Source organism: Staurois parvus, unplaced genomic scaffold, assembly GCF_062004578.1.
Source record: "Staurois parvus isolate SC_StPar_1 unplaced genomic scaffold, SC_StPar_1.0 ptg000092l, whole genome shotgun sequence".
NCBI classification, from domain to species: Eukaryota; Metazoa; Chordata; class Amphibia; order Anura; family Ranidae; genus Staurois; species Staurois parvus.
In genome coordinates, this window is record NW_028317888.1 from 466,501 (window position 1) to 483,416 (window position 16,916).

At 49.3% G+C, this 16,916-nt stretch overlaps 1 protein-coding gene across 1 annotated transcript in view; it reads right to left on the reverse strand.

The window, feature by feature from the left end:
* Positions 1-12,405, reverse strand: part of LOC149468096 (uncharacterized) — an 89,603-nt gene extending 77,198 nt beyond the window's left edge. Inside the window, 1 exon segment of the mRNA XM_089670633.1 lies at positions 11,223-12,405. Within this exon segment, the coding sequence (XP_089526759.1) occupies positions 11,223-12,395 (1,173 nt within the window). The 5' untranslated portion in view covers positions 12,396-12,405.
* Between the last annotated feature and the right edge of the window lie 4,511 nt (positions 12,406-16,916).

Here is a 16,916-nt window from a genome sequence, read left to right on the forward strand (position 1 = left end):
CAGAATAAGTGCCCAGTCCTTAATGGTCAACTGTATGGTTCATATCACAGGATATGAGCTAGTAATTTAGTGTAGAGTTCCCCAATGACCACTCCCAAAATGGGTAGTCAGAGCCCCCCTGCCCCTGAGAGGAACCCTTGAAGACTTTTAAGTGAGTTAGAGAAACTCTCACACACACACTCAGGGATCTCCGAGCAACATCGTAACAAGGGGAGATCAAAGAAGCTTTCTGCTCACAACTTGAATTTGCTAAAACCAGGCAAGGCAAGTAACTTACCCTGTATTTTCTCGCTATTCTATGTTTGCTGTGTCTATATATACATATATATATATTTTTGTGATATCTCTTTGTACATATTTATTTTGCATCCAACGCTTTTAGTAATAAATCTTTCTTTCTGAAAGTGTTAAACTGTTTCTAAGCGCTTACTTGCAATTCACGAATCCCTGCCTTTGAAGAGACGCTACTGTGGTTATATTTCTGTATAGCAGGTCTGCGGGCCGTGCTATATAGATCAATATTTCAATCATTATAGTGTATATTTGATAACGGGAGTTTCCCAGTCTCCAATAAAAGTGGTGGTGGCAGTAGAAGGGTTAGTTGCGTAACTAACCTGACCCAGTAACAAGCGCATCCAGGCTGCAGGCACCGATTGTAGTCCATTAGCTGGGCAATCGCTGTGTAGGGTGCAGCTGGGTGGGGCCTTGTTACGCGCGTCACACCGCGGTTTTGGATCGGCCGGCCCTTCGGTCACGAGTTTGGTGAGAAGGTCTGGGGTCTGACGCCGTGGGCGTGACGTATTACTGTTAGTCGCGGCTGTGCGATTGTCGCCTGTTGGTGGCGGCGACCGCGGGTCGTGACATATTGTTGGCAGCGTACGTGGGATAATTGCAGTAAGAGCTTCAGGGCAGTGTTAAAAGTTGGCTCTGCACTGAAGGATTGTAACCTCTGTGGAAACAGTCCGTAGAAACAAGTGGTGCATATTTTATTTTATATATATGTGTGTATAGAGAGACACATAGCAACAGCTCCTTCTTTTCCTACTTTTTTCTTCTATCTTTGCTTGCAATTATGCCTGGTGAAGCAGATTACGAGAAAATGAGCAAAGCTGATTTGAAAGTTGAATGTGCCTCACGAGGATTGGACGTCGGTCGCAAAACTCGTGAAGATTTGGTTAGTGATCTTGTGGAGTATGATATCCGAGCAAATCAGAACTCGGGGGAACCTGAACATGGAGGGGTTCCCGTTACCCACATTGCCAGTGGCTCAGAGACAGCCTCACAGGATGGGCATACAGAGACTGACACTGGAGGATCACCAAAGGTTAACGTCACACCACCGCCTGAGAGCGCTAACACCGTGGTGCCTGGAACTAGCAGAGACTCTCCTCAGATGCAGGAAGCCCTGAAACGCCTCATGGAGATGGATCCTATGGCATACTTGCAGTTCCTTGAACGCCAAGCAGCGGCAGAGAGAGAGGAACGCAGAGCAGCGGCTGACAGAGAAACTGCGGAACGCCGAGCAGCGGCTGAGAGAGAGGAACGCCAAGCTGAGAGGGAGGCGGTGCAGAGGGAAGCTGATCGTCGGCATGAGCTGGAGATGGCAAGGCTCCAGCAGCGACCGGGTCAGAACCTCGGGTCCCTAGATCACAGGGACGGCACTCTTTCCGTGGGCGCAGCCAAGTTTCCCGCAATGGAAAAGGACAGTGACATTGACACGTACTTACTGTCCTTTGAAAAAACGTGCCGTCAGTACCATGTGCCCCAAGCTCAATGGGTTCGGTATCTGACACCAGGGCTACAAGGCAAGGCCCTGGAAGCGTTTGTTGAATTGCCAGAGGGGCAAGATGATGACTATGAACGTTTAAAAAATGCCATTATCCGGAAGTACCAGATGACCCCGGAAGTGTACCGCAAGCGGTTCAGGTCCATGCAGAAAGGACCTGGGGACTCTTACACGGATGTGGCAAGTCGCTTACGTACCACATTCCGACAGTGGACTAAGGGACTGAAAGTTGATTCTTATGAATCTTTGGAGGATCTCATGATCAGAGATCAACTCCTGCACATTTGTCCAGCAGACGTCAGACAGTTCGTCTTGGAGAGGGAGCCAGCATCTACTACAGCTGCAGCAGATCTGGCCGATACCTTCGTCCACACGAGAGTGCCGGAACCTCGCAAGGCTCCTCCAAACAGCTGGAAAGGGGGGAGATCGTCCCTAGCAACCTCTCCCACTTCGGTGAGTCAAGCTTCCCCTCCGCCCAACCCTGCAGCGCTTGGAGCCAAGCCATTCCTGCCTGACACCCGCAGATGTTTCACCTGTGGGAAAGCCGGACATCTCAGGACGCAGTGTCCTGAGCAGAAGCAGACGACATCATCTGGCCAGCCGGCCAGCAACTCTTCTTCTGTGCTGTTTGTTCGCAGGAAGATGCGGGTAAACCCCGCCAACTTGCAGCCCGTTACCGTGGGCAACCGGTCTGCAACTGGTTTCCGGGACACCGGGGCAGACGTCACTTTGATCCGGCCAGAGCTGATTGAGCCGCAGAACCTCATCCCAGGAAAGTTCCTGACCCTCACAGGAGTTGGGGGGACCCGTTCACGCACACCCTGTGCAAAGGTATTCCTAGATTGGGGTGCGGGGAGGGGGATGAGGGAGGTGGGGGTCTCGGATAAACTGCCCACCCCTGTTTTGTTGGGTGCTGACCTAGGCACTCTTGTTTCATATTACGCCCCTGCCGAGAAGACCCGGAAGGGCCCTCTGGAACTCTCTGGACAAGCCAAGGAACTGTGGACAGATATTGGGGTAATATCTGGGCCACCGGTGGATGGACAGAGGGTGGGGGCTGGGAATGGTGTGGGGCTGCAGGAGTCTCCATTAGCTGGAGAACCAGAAGAAATCCCCTGGCCTGGGGAGGTGTTGGACTCATGTGTCCCTGATATTATGAACATGACTGTTGAGGATCGTTGTGGTGACACTGAGGGTGATCTTACTAATGTTAGTAACATTGGGAATACAGTCTGGAATGTCAGTAATAATATCAGTAGCATTGATAGGAATGTCATGGATAATATCAGTAGCATTGATAGGAATGTCATTGATAATGTTTGTATTGTTAACTGCAATGTTGGTAATGCTAACAATGAGTATGAGATTTGTGATGAAACAAAGGATGCGTTTTCAGTGTTGGGGGCTGAGGTACAGTCTCTGGAGGCTGAGCAAGGGGATTGTCTGGATAGGTCTGTCCCTTGCCCAGGCTCAGAAGATTGTGCCTTGATAAGTGCCCAGCCATTGGCCTTGCATAGGACTAGGCAGCTGGCTGAGACTTGTAGTCCCACGCCTCAGGCAGCACTGAAAAGCGATTCCCAACGGAGCTTCAGAGGCCCGCTAGCTGTGAGTTACCCTGCTAAAGAAGGCACACCACAGCTGGCTGGGACTTGTAGTTCCCCACTTCAGGCAGCCCTGAAAAGTGAGTCCCAAAGGACCTTCAGAGGTAAGCTGGCTGGGACTTGCAGTTTCACACTTCAGGCAGCCCTGGAAAGTGAGTCCCAAAGGACTTTCAGAGGTAAGCTGGCTGGTACTTGTAGTTCCACACTTCAGGCAGCTCTGAAAAGTGAGTCTCAAAGGAACTTCAGAGATAAGCTAACTGAGCTTTGTAGTCCCACAGGGGAGACTGCTCTGGAAAGCCATTCAGATGGAAATTTTAGTCCAGGGCTAAGTGTGAGCCCCCCTGCTGGGGAGAGTAAACAAACTAGCAAAGAGGCTAGAATGACTGGCCTAGTCAGTGGGGGCTGGGAGCCTGAAAGCCTGTCAGTTAATCTCACTGGTCAAGGTGTGTTCACAGGCAGACAGACAGAGGTCAGAGGCAGCAGGCTTGGATTACGAGTGGAAGGAAGGTTGATGCTTGGGGTACAGAGAGAGGGCCTCCGGGCCCAGACCCAATCACCCTTCCCTAGCACTCGGGGTCCAGAGCAGCTGCCCAGGCCTCTGATAGATGGTGTCTGGATTCAGAAGGTGCCGGCTGATTGGGCCACAGAGGCAAAGGGAATGGCACAGTCAGGAATCCAGAGATCAGCTAGAGTCTGGGCAGTCCTAATGGTCGCGGTCATTCAGCAGGATACGATGACCAGGCTTTCTGAGAGCCTTGGGAAACTGAACACCAGCCCTGGGTTTGTGGCCTACCCCATGCCCGGGAGCCATGAGGCAATGGAGCATCCGGAAGGTGCCTACTGTTTTGCCATCATGGGCCTGAGCAAGGAGCATGGGCCACCATCTCTAACCCAGCAAGCTCCAGACGAGCCAGCCTTCACTACCCCATGTGGCTTGCCTGAATCCTTGGGAAAGCTAGTTGGGGTTGAGAAGGCACTGACCGCCATTCCTGCGGTCAGGAGTGGCCCGCAATGCGCAGTGGACGTGGGTGCAGTTGTCCACTTTAGGGGCCTCGCAGTGCTCGGCCCTGTCTGGGAAGAGCCACTTGGGCCCCTGTCACTAGTCTGGAACCAACCGCCCGTACCCAGTCGGACAGTCAAGAAGGGTAACTGTCAGAGGGGCATGTCAGTGGTTCAGTTTAGGAACCCATCAGAAAAAAGAGACCCCCAGAGGTCTGGGCGTGGGGAGACTGAGGCAGTTGAGGCCTGGTCTGCTCCCCAGGCCAAAAAGCAGGTTACATCAGTCGCGGGTACAGCTGGCTATGGTAAGACGCCTGGATGCGAGGATCATGGCTCAGCTGGACCTGTGACTGACCTAGCAGACAGGAAACTGGAGGAACTGGTGTCCTGGATGCTAGCAGGTAACGAGGATTGTCCATCTTGGATGAAGGTACCTGTGGGCCCCACTGGGAGGCGAGGCCCAGAATTCGCCTGTCCGGTTCCGGTGCACACGGACGCTACTACCTTCAGGCCAGATGTAGTCCTAAGCCTGAGGAAGAAGGTAGGAGAGGGAAATCTTCTTCTCTACCTTGATAAGAAGCTACATATTAATATGTTAGCAAAGGACACCCCTGAGCCAAAGTGTTTTGTGGACAGGTGGGCACCCCGGCAGTCGCCACGGGATTCAGATAGCTACAGCCGACTGGTACCCACCCGTGACCACTCACTTGGTCGGCCCAGCAGTGCTGCTGGAGAGAACGGCTTCCTGTTCAGACGGAATTTGGTCCTCCCGCAGTACAGCGGTACCAGGACGTCCCAAGAGGAACCTCTGGACAGAGGTCGGTTGCGTCAGGAGAGAACTTGTAGCTCACTCCTTGGCAACCACTTAAGGGGGAGGTGTGGCAAACTTGCTCATCCTTGTTGGAGCGGAGTCCCCCTTTACACTCTGCTTTTCAGTGTTCTATCTGTTTATCTGAGGCATTTTCAAATCACTCCTCACATCCCCCTGCATTCCTGTGAGGCAGACTTTATCTCCTGGCAAATGGTGTGAAACAACCAGGAAGACATGAGAAGTGGAGCCAGCAGAGGTGTCATTTTTATCACCCAAAACTATGTAAGCCCACTCATTATCAAAGGGACCAGAATAAGTGCCCAGTCCTTAATGGTCAACTGTATGGTTCATATCACAGGATATGAGCTAGTAATTTAGTGTAGAGTTCCCCAATGACCACTCCCAAAATGGGTAGTCAGAGCCCCCCTGCCCCTGAGAGGAACCCTTGAAGACTTTTAAGTGAGTTAGAGAAACTCTCACACACACACTCAGGGATCTCCGAGCAACATCGTAACAAGGGGAGATCAAAGAAGCTTTCTGCTCACAACTTGAATTTGCTAAAACCAGGCAAGGCAAGTAACTTACCCTGTATTTTCTCGCTATTCTATGTTTGCTGTGTCTATATATACATATATATATATTTTTGTGATATCTCTTTGTACATATTTATTTTGCATCCAACGCTTTTAGTAATAAATCTTTCTTTCTGAAAGTGTTAAACTGTTTCTAAGCGCTTACTTGCAATTCACGAATCCCTGCCTTTGAAGAGACGCTACTGTGGTTATATTTCTGTATAGCAGGTCTGCGGGCCGTGCTATATAGATCAATATTTCAATCATTATAGTGTATATTTGATAACGGGAGTTTCCCAGTCTCCAATAAAAGTGGTGGTGGCAGTAGAAGGGTTAGTTGCGTAACTAACCTGACCCAGTAACAAGCGCATCCAGGCTGCAGGCACCGATTGTAGTCCATTAGCTGGGCAATCGCTGTGTAGGGTGCAGCTGGGTGGGGCCTTGTTACGCGCGTCACACCGCGGTTTTGGATCGGCCGGCCCTTCGGTCACGAGTTTGGTGAGAAGGTCTGGGGTCTGACGCCGTGGGCGTGACGTATTACTGTTAGTCGCGGCTGTGCGATTGTCGCCTGTTGGTGGCGGCGACCGCGGGTCGTGACAGGTTGGTCTGACAAGAACGATCTTTTCCCATAAATCCATGCTGGGTACTACTAATGATACTATGTTCATCAGCACATTCTTGGGTATGGTCCCTTATCATCCCTCCAATAGTTTACAAACTATTGATGTTAGGCTGACTGGCTTGGAGCTTCCAGATATGTATCTTGGTCCTTTCTGGAATACTAGTACCATGTTAGCTTTTCACAAATCTGCTGCCACCATTCCGGTCAGTAAACTTTCCTGAAGACTAGGAATAACAGTAAATGACCTGGATACATTCTTTGAGGACTCTGGGGTGCAAGCCATCTGGTCCTGGTGATTTGTTCCTATTAAGTTTTTCTAGACTTTCTAGTCTTTTGTAAGGGACCACTACACTGACCACTGATAAAAGAGAATCCTTCTCCAATCAGTCACAAATGTAAGGGATCACTACACAGACCACTAATATAGGGGGATTGTAACGGAAGCGTAGGCAGGACAGAACACACGAAGAAGATGGGGAACACACAAAGCTTTATTGAACTCTGAAAGACACTCAATCAGAACAGTTCATGGCGCTCCGTGACATGCAGCTCGTAGGGACACCCACAGTAAGTGGGCTCACAGGGACTCAATGGGACTCCAGCTGTGAAGTCTGGCCTAGCACAGCTCCCACCCAGCTTTCTAGGGACATCGGGCTTATGGGGACTCAATGGGACTCCAGCTGTGGAGTCTGGCCTAGCACAGCTTCCACCTGGCTTTCCAGGGACATCGGGCTCACGGGGACTCAACGGAACTCCAGCTGTGGAGTCTGGCCTAGCACAGTTCCCACCCTGATTTCCAGGGACATCGGGCTCACGGGGACTCAATGGGACTCCAGCTGTGGAGTCTGGCCTAGCACCGCTCCCACCCAGCTTTCTAGAGACATCGGGGTCACGGAGACTCAACGAGACTCTAGCTGTGGAATCTGGCCTAGCACAGCTCCCACCCAGCTTTCCAGGGACATCGGGGTCACAGGGACTCAACTGGACTCTAGCTGTGGAATCTGGCCTAGCACAGCTCCCACCCAGCTTTCCAGGGACATAGGGGTCACGGGGACTCAATGGGACTCTAGCTGTGGAGTCTGGCCTAGCACAGCTCCCACCCAGCTTTCCAGGGACATAGGGGTCACGGGGACTCAACGGGACTCCAACTGTGGAGTCTGGTTTAGCACCACTCCCACCCAGCTTTCCAGGGACATCGGTGCGCACAACAGGGACAGTTCAGGACATGGGTAGTCTGTGCACGCAACAGGGACAGTTCAGGACACGCGTAGTCTGTGCACACAGCGGGGACAGTTCAGAACACGGGTGGTCAGTGATCACAGCGGGGACAGTTCAGAACACTCACGGTAAGCAGCTCCAGAAAGGGACGACCAGCGGTCAGCGTTCCAGGGACAACCAGCGATCAGAAGACAGCAGCAGCTCCCCAGGCACTCAGCAGCAGACGGCTTCCAGGGACACGCAGCCACGGACAGTGTGCAGGGTCCCTCAGCAGCAGCTCCCAGGGCACTCAGCAGCAGACGGCTTCCAGGGACACGCAGCCACGGACAACATGCAGGGTCCCCCAGCAGCAGCTCTCAGGGCACTAAGCAGCCGATAGGGTACAAGGGTGCTCAGTAGACAGGCTTACAGACTTGCAGGGTCTGGCAGGGTCTCAGCTGTGGGGTCTGACCTTTGAGGAGAAGGCTCATGCAGAGCTGTGGAGATTCCAAACCCTAGGGTATTGTAGAGGGCTACAGTCCTGACCTTTTGGGGTTCTGCAGAGTGCACAGCGGGGATGGCTGGGGAGGCTCGGTCCCCCTCACCCATGCCTCCCAGCATCTTTCCGGGAGCAAGATGATTCCAGCAGCATGGACAGGAACAAAGAAAAGAGGGCTGCTTCCTGTGTGAGTCTTTTGAAAACCATGTGGGATGCAGCTAGGTTGCCTCGGCAATGGCTGGCCCAGCACTGTCCATGAAAGCTACACCTTCATCGGAATGTGCAAGGGGGAAGGGAGGGGTGGAGGGATATAGAGGGGGATGGGAGAGGCACTGGCCCTCTGTGACAGGGATCCTTCTCTCATTGGTCATCAATGTAAAGGGCCACTATTCTGGTCAATAATGTAAAGGGATTTTTCTCCCATTGGTCAACAATGTAAGGAACCACTACAATACCACTGATATAAGGGGATCCTTCTTTCATTGGTCACCAATGTAAGGGACAAATACAATGACCACTGATATAAGGGGGTCCTTCTCCCACTGGTCACCAATGTAAGGTACCACTACACTGACCACTGATATAAGGGGATCCTTCTCCCATTGGTCCCCAATGTAAGGGACCACTACACTGACCACTGATATAAGGGGTCCTTCTCCCATTGGTCACCAATGTAAGGGACCACTACACTGACCACTGATATAAGGGGGTCCTTCTCCCATTGGTCACCAATGTAAGGGACCACTACACTGACCACTGATATAAGGGGGTCCTTCTCCCATTGGTCACCAATGTAAAGGACAAATACAATGACCACTTGGGATGATCTCTGGGTTTAGTTGTCGGAGAGTAGGGATGAGACGACAGTACAAACCAAACTTTGCCTGTTCCGGTCCCGTGTTTTGCAGGAGCCGATCATCACATATAGAAGAGACATTTCTACCACTTCTATATATAACAGCTTCCCGTTGTCACTGGTGCCTGAGGAAGACATGGATGGGTACAGCGGCCACACCCCCAGGAATCAGTGATGTCATTGGGAATCCCTGCCATGTAAGGAAGGGGGCGGGGATAGCAGTGACATCACTGACCAAATATGGTCACTGGCACATTTGGGAAATGAGGTCCCACCATCCCTGTCCCTTCCCTTATGTAGATGATGACAGTTTAGGGAGCTGTCATTGGGCTGGTGCTATTGTCGGGTACTATATACCCCATACTCATTCACATGGGGGAACGGTAAATGGGGGCCCCTTGTTATTAAAGGGGGTTTCCAGAATCCAATATGACCCCCACCCACAGACACCAGCCAAGGTGACAAGGTGCTATGCCTGGTGGAATCCCCCCTGGTAGGGTGACCCCCATGTTGTGGACATGTGGTCTGGTATGGATCAGGAGGGGGGGGCACACTACAGCCCCCCTCTGCACTCTGTATGGTGGGCTGTATATGATATACTGCTGACCCCCGCACTCTGCGCCGTTATTGAAGGGTGTGAGGTGTCACCGAGGAGCAATGTTCTATATTGAAGTTTGCCGTCATTGCACCGACACACACAATAGTTTTTGTTCAATAAATGTTTTATTATAATTTTACATTTAACAAGATTGAAGCATAAAAATCAGGAAATAGTAAAGGAAGGAATCCGATTGGACAGGAAGATCCCTTGTCTGGAATGTGGGGGCGGAGTCATTATTATTGGTGTACAATACAATACACAACGTGTTCCATTATTATAACAAAGTATTGTAGAAAAGATCCCAACATAGAAAATGGGGGAAAGGAGGAAAGAAAGGCGGATATGAAGGGGAATCTGTGTACGGGGAACACCTTAACAATCACCACCATTTTATTCTCCAGGGCCTCTGATGTCACACAATAGATGTTTGGGGGTTTATCTCATCTTCAGGACCAAAATCTGCATTTTCCCATGTGTGCAAAATGGGATGCTGGGGTGACATTAGAGCTCCCCCTAGCTGCAGCCTGGTAATAACATTGCTGGGAGGTCTCTTCATTTCTCTGCTCCATACTTCCCGTCTTAATAGAAACGTCTCCTGACATTTGGGGGTCTATTCATAGAATGTTTGTATACAATTCCCTCAGTGAGAGTTCATGTCCATTCCTCCTGTGTGAATGGGGGAACCAATGTTATTAGGATCACATCTGAGCTGCTGGAATGTCTTCCATTGATGGAAAATACATTGAAAACTTCTTCTCTTGATATCAATGGCCGACCCGGTCCCACACTTCATCCATGTCTTTGGGGACCTCTGATCTCCTTATCAACTGTTTCTTCCATGATGAAGATTAGCCATGGAGTATATCTGAGGTGTACATCAGGGTGTGCTTCTTCCTCACATGAGAGCTGGGATGTCCAGCAACATTCATCTAGAAGACATTTCACGCACTCAAGGCACTAATACACCTCCAGGATTGTGTGGGACCCCTGATGTACAGGAAGACAGGACTTCAGTGAGGAACATTTCCCTCACTCAGGACAGGAAAGTGGCTTCTCCCTCGTGTGAGATCTCTGATGTATTTTAAGAGTAGACTTTTGTGAAAAACATTTCCCGCACTCAGGACAGGAATACGGCTTCTCCCCTGCGTGAGATCTCTGATGTATTTTAAGAGTAGACTTTTGTGAAAAACATTTCCCGCACTCAGGACAGGAATACGGCTTCTCCCCTGCGTGAGATCTCTGATGTCTGGAAAGATTGTACTTGTGTGAAAAACATTTCCCACACTCAGGACAGGAATATGGCTTCTCCACTGTGTGAGTTCTTTTATGCCTATTAAGATCGTTTTTACAAGTGAAATATTTCCCGCACTCAGGACAGGAATACGGCTTCTCCCCCATGTGAGATTTCTGATGTCTGGAAAGATAGGACTTGTGTGAAAAACATTTCCCACACTCAGGACAGGAATACAGCTTCTCCCTCCGTGTGAGATCTCTGATGTGTGTAAAGACTGGACTTCACTGAAAAACATTTCACGCACTCAGGACAGGAATATGGCTACTCCCCTTTGTGAGATCTCTGATGTTTCTGCAGACTGGACTTTTCTGAAAAACATTTCCTGCAGTCAGAACAGGCATACAGCTTCTCCCCTGTGTGAAATTTCTGGTGCCTGTTAAGAACAGACTTCTGTGAAAAACATTTCCCACACTCAGGACAGGAATATGGCTTCTCCCCTGTGTGAGATCTCTGATGTTTGTGCAGACTGGACTTCTCTGAAAAACATTTCATGCACTCAGGACAAGAATACGGCTTCTCCCCTGTGTGAGATCTCTGATGTGTGTAAAGATAGGACTTCACTGAAAAACATTTCACGCACTCAGGACAGGAATATGGCTACTCCCCTTTGTGAGATCTCTGATGTTTCTGCAGACTGGACTTTTCTGAAAAACATTTCCTGCAGTCAGAACAGGCATACAGCTTCTCCCCTGTGTGAAATTTCTGGTGCCTGTTAAGAACAGACTTCTGTGAAAAACATTTCCCACACTCAGGACAGGAATATGGCTTCTCCCCTGTGTGAGATCTCTGATGTTTGTGCAGACTGGACTTCTCTGAAAAACATTTCATGCACTCAGGACAGGAATACGGCTTCTCCCCTGTGTGAGATCTCTGATGTGTGTGAAGATGGGACTTCTGTGAAAAACATTTCCCACACTCAGGACAGGAATACAGCTTCTCCCCCCTATGAGATTTCTGGTGTTTGTAAAGATAGGGCTTCACTGAAAAACATTTCCCGCACTCAGGACAGGAATATGGCTTCTCCCTTGTGTGAGTCTTTTTATGTCGATTAACAAGGAATTTAGAATGAAAACATTTCCTGCACTCAGGACAGGAATATGGCTTCTCCCCTCTGTGAGACCTCTGATGTATGATAAGTGTTGATTTTTCTACAAAACATTTCCCGCACTCAGGGCAGGAATACGGCTTCTCCTCCGTGTGAGATATTTTATGCCTATTAAGAAGGGATGTAGAATGGAAACATTTCCCGCACTCAGGACAGGAATATGGCTTCTCCCCCGTGTGAGATCTTATATGCACATTAAGAGCAGATTTACACCGGAAACCCTTCCCACACTCAGTACAGGAGAACCTCTTCTCTGTTGGAAGGCCGGCCTGGTCCCGCACAGTCTGAGGTTCCTCAGGATACGAGGAATCCGATGGTCCATCTACACTGGGTGGTGCCGGATGGACATTGGAGGGAGCCGGGTTTTCTCCTGGACTATACTGTGTGATGTCCTCATCTTCTACTTTCCAGTCTGGAGACAAAGTGAGACAATCCTCAGAGGTTTTCCTCATCTCCCGGCCATGGACTAAAATACAAAGAGGATTAATAGACAGGAGCTGATTGGTTCCCCCAAACCAGGACTCCGCCCACATCTGTAGTGGATTGTGATAGACAGTCCACGTTCTATTAGATGATCAGTAAGATCATCTGTGTGGAGGAACACACAGAAACCTAGTGGACTTTTCACCCAATCAATGTATATGCTTTGCCTGCATCATGAGACCTATAAATGTTACTTTTAGTTCCTCAATAAAACAGAGTTTTAGGAAGTTGGCAAACTGCATTTATGTGCCAGTGTTTTACTTCTACGTGCATGTATTCTCACATTAGACTCACTGGTAGATCACAACAGCTGTGGTCGGTAAGTGACCGCATCCAAAACACATCAGGCGGCTTGGTCTCTGAGGAGCTTACAATTCCACCCTCAACGGAACTAGGAAATGGCTCCTCTGATCTCCTACCAGGTCATTTCTTTATTCATGGACCTTAGTCAGAGAGTGAGGAAACAACCAGAACTGTCTTTTATAGGAGGGACAATGATGAGGGGATTATAGGACGAGGGTCCCCACCCCCTCTATCACTCATCGCCATCTTCCCAACACAAGAAGTACTGCACTTCCTTATTTAGTCCATGATTTAGTCATGAAGAACAGCGGGGCTGAGCCCCACCAGAGGTCAGAGAGTGAGGATGGGGGGAGAACAACCAAGATGAAGACTGGACTGATCCTGAAGACCACCATCATTGGGGTATTGACTCCTCCCTCATTATCACTTTCTGTTTAAGGGTCCAAAGTTGGAGGATGTTATCACATTATTATCACCATGTAAAAGTCTGTGCTCCAATCACATCATCCGATATAAAATGTCCAGCTGGTAGAAAATAAGTGCAATATAAGCAAGACCTACAGTATGTAATGCACAACTTATTATATAGGATACAAAAGTTAGGACAAAATAGTATCAGAATATGTAATGTAGAACAGGTCCAGGGGTCAGGAGTAAGTAATATGCAATAAAAATTATGTACTGTAAGTGTCACGACTCATATATATACATACAGTATATACACTACATTGCCAAAAGTATTGGGCCACCTGCCTTTCCACACACATGACCTTTAATGGCCCCCCAGTCTTAGTCCGTAGGGTTCAATATGGAGTTGGCCCCGCCCTTTGCAGCTATAACAGCTTCAACTCTTCTGGGAAGGCCGTCCACAAGGTTTAGGAGGGTGTCTATGGGAAGGTTGGACCATTCTTCCAGAAGCACATTTGTCAGGTCAGGCACTGATGTCGGGGGAGGAGGTCTGGCTCACAGTCTCCGCTCTAATTCATCCCAAAGGTGTCCTATGGGGTTGAGGTCAGGACTCTGTGCAGGACAGTCAAGTTCCTCCACCCCAAACTGGCTCCTCCATGTCTTTATGGACCTTGCTTTGTGCATTGGTGCGCAGTCATGTTGGAACAGGAAGGGGCCATCCCCAAACTCTTCCCACAAAGTTGGGAGCATGAAATTGTCCAAAATGTCTTGGTATGCTGAAACCTTAAGAGTTCCCTTCACTGGAACTAGGGGACCAAGCCAACCCCTGAAAACCAACCCCACACCATATTCCCCCCTCCACCAAACTTTACACTTGGCACAGTGCAGTCAGGCAAGTACCGTTCTCCTGGCAACTGCCAAACCCAGACATGTCCATCGGATTGCCAGACAGAGAAGTGTGATTGGTCACTCCAGAGAACACGTCTCCTCTGCTCTAGAGTTCGGCATCCGATGCTTTGCATTGCACTTGGTGATGGAAGGCTTGGATGAAGCTGCTCAGCCATGGAAACCCATTCCATGAAGCTCTCTACACACTGTTGTTTGGCTCATCTGAAGGTCACACCAAGTTTGGAGGTCTTTAGCTATTGACTTCTGCGCACTGTGCGCTTCAGCATGTGCTGACACCGCCCTGTTATGTGACGTGGCCTACCACTTGGTGGCTCAGTTCATGTTGTTCCCAGTTGCTTCCACTTTGTTATAATCCCACTAACAGTTGAGCGTGGAATATTTAGTAGCCAGGAAATGTCACTGATGGACTTATTGCACAGGTGGCCACCTATCACGGGACCACGCTTGGAGTCACTGAGCTCCTGAGAGCGACCCATTCTTTCACAAATGTTTGTAGAAGCAGTCAGAACAAATAACCCAGGAAGAATTGTTCTGTCAGCGATTTGCTAGTCCCAGGCATGGGAAAGAAGGTCCAAGACTCAAACGCCAAGTGCCAAGTCAAGCAACGTCTATGGGGAACATTTTGCTTCCAGCTGAACCCCAGAACCTCCATATATCCAGTCTAGATACATAAATTGTGTCTGCAGCACAGAGAAGGAAGATTATCCGAGAGAAATCCAGGAATACAGGACGGGGAACACAGCTCAGGAAAGTGACCAGGGGATTACAGGCTGATATCACCCAGTCCCCGCCCTACTCTGGACCAATCAGTGAGCAGTATGGGTGGAGGAATGGATTTAGTGTTCATGACCCACCTGTGCTGATCTCTGTAGGAGTGTCCTCCTCTATAAATGTCCCCGTTATTCCATCCTCCTCCATAGACTGCTGATCATCCCTCACATACGCCTCTTCTTCTTCTGCTTTCACCTCAAATTCTATATCGATTGGATCTCCACTCTAAATCAAGGAAATGAGAGAGAATATCATCTGTAAAATGTAAAGTCACAGAAAATATCCACACATTGTCTCCATGAATTCATGTTCTAGATGCTCCATCCCACCAACCTTGCAATGGGGAGGGATGGTGTGACCTTCCTGTGTGGAATCCCGGGAATACAGAGGACGGGGACATCTCTCTGGGGGGTTCCTGGTATTAGGTGGCTCCATCATATCCTTGTGTCCTTCTGAAAACTCCTCCATCACTCCATACTCCTCATCCTCCTCTTTATACTCTTCTTTAACATCAATATTATCATCCCCGAGGATTCCACTCTGAAAGATATAATAAAACATTCATTGTAACAAACATGCTGTGTATAAATCACAACTACCAATAATTGTCATCATCTACCTGATGATGGTGAGGGATGGTGTGACCTTCCTGTGTGGAATCCCGGGAATACAGAGGACGGGGACATCTCTCTGGTGGGTTCCTGTAGCTGGATGACTCCACCATGGTGTCCTGGTACAGATCTTTGTGTTCTTTTAGAAGCTCTGACTCCTCCATCCCCCCATCCTCATCCTCCTCCTCTTTTATCTCTTCTTTAACCTCAACTTTAGGATCTCTCAGGTTTCCACTCTGAATATATAATAAAAATGACATCAATGGTAACAATGCAGATAATGTACAGATCCTAATGGTACTATCAGTGATTGTTCCTCATCTACCTGATGATGGTGAGGGATGGTGTGACCTTCCTGTGTGGAATCCCGGGAATACAGAGGACGGGGACATCTCTCTGGTGGGTTCCCATGACTGGATCCATCTGTAGGAAACACACACACTGACTGAATCCATTGTTTCTATGTGTTTATCAGATGATGGGGGATCTAGGTGGATCCTCCGTACTGCTCTCTCCTTTACAATAAAGTCTCCTCTTACCCGGTGATGTGAGGGGCGGCTGATTGTCCATCATGACGTCCTTGTAGAGATCCTTGTGTCCTTCTAAATACTCCCACTCCTCCATGGAGAAATAGACAGTGACACCCTGACACCTTATAGGAACCTGACACACACAATGATACAGTCACCATCCAGACACATCCCTTGTCTGTTACTGGAGAATGTCCCAGAATTCCCGGCACCGCTCACCTCTCCTGTCAGCAGCTCAGTGATCTCTCTGGTGACTTCTAGAATCTTCTTCTTCTTTCTCTCTTCTATCAGGGAGGGAGGTGGAGGCAATGTGATGTCATATGATCTCCAGACTTCACAGGAGGAAAACTCTACATCTGAACACAAAGAGTCACATCAAATGATATTCCCAGAATCCTCCTCACCTCTCCATTCAGGTCTCCATTTTATTAAAGCCCCACTTCAGGCTGAGGTATAATTTCCCCCCACAGGACCCCCACACTACGCAGGGTATAGGCTTGTTGCAGCATTCTGATGTCATTACATACAACGCAGGACCAACAGTCCCACTTTACATGTGAGGATACCAAGGGGCCCCACATCCTAAGAGCATCAGAAAAAATCAGATGGAAAGACATTGGGGGGAGGAGCTGTGAGGTCAGTGTGATGTCATAGGATTCTCTGACTCTGGATGGAGGGACATTGAGGGGAGGAGCTGTGAGGTCAGTGTGATGTCATAGGATTCTGACTCTGGATGGAGGGACATTGAGGGGAGGAGCTGTGAGGTCAGTGTGATGTCATAGGATTCTGACTCTGGATGGAGGGACATTGGGAGGAGGGTCTGTGAGGTCAGTGTGATGTCATAGGATTCTCTGACTCTGGATGGAGGACATTGGGAGGAGGAGCTGTGAGGTCAGTGTGATGTCATAGGATTCTCTGACTCTGAATGGAGGGACATTGGGAGGAGGAGCTGTGAGGT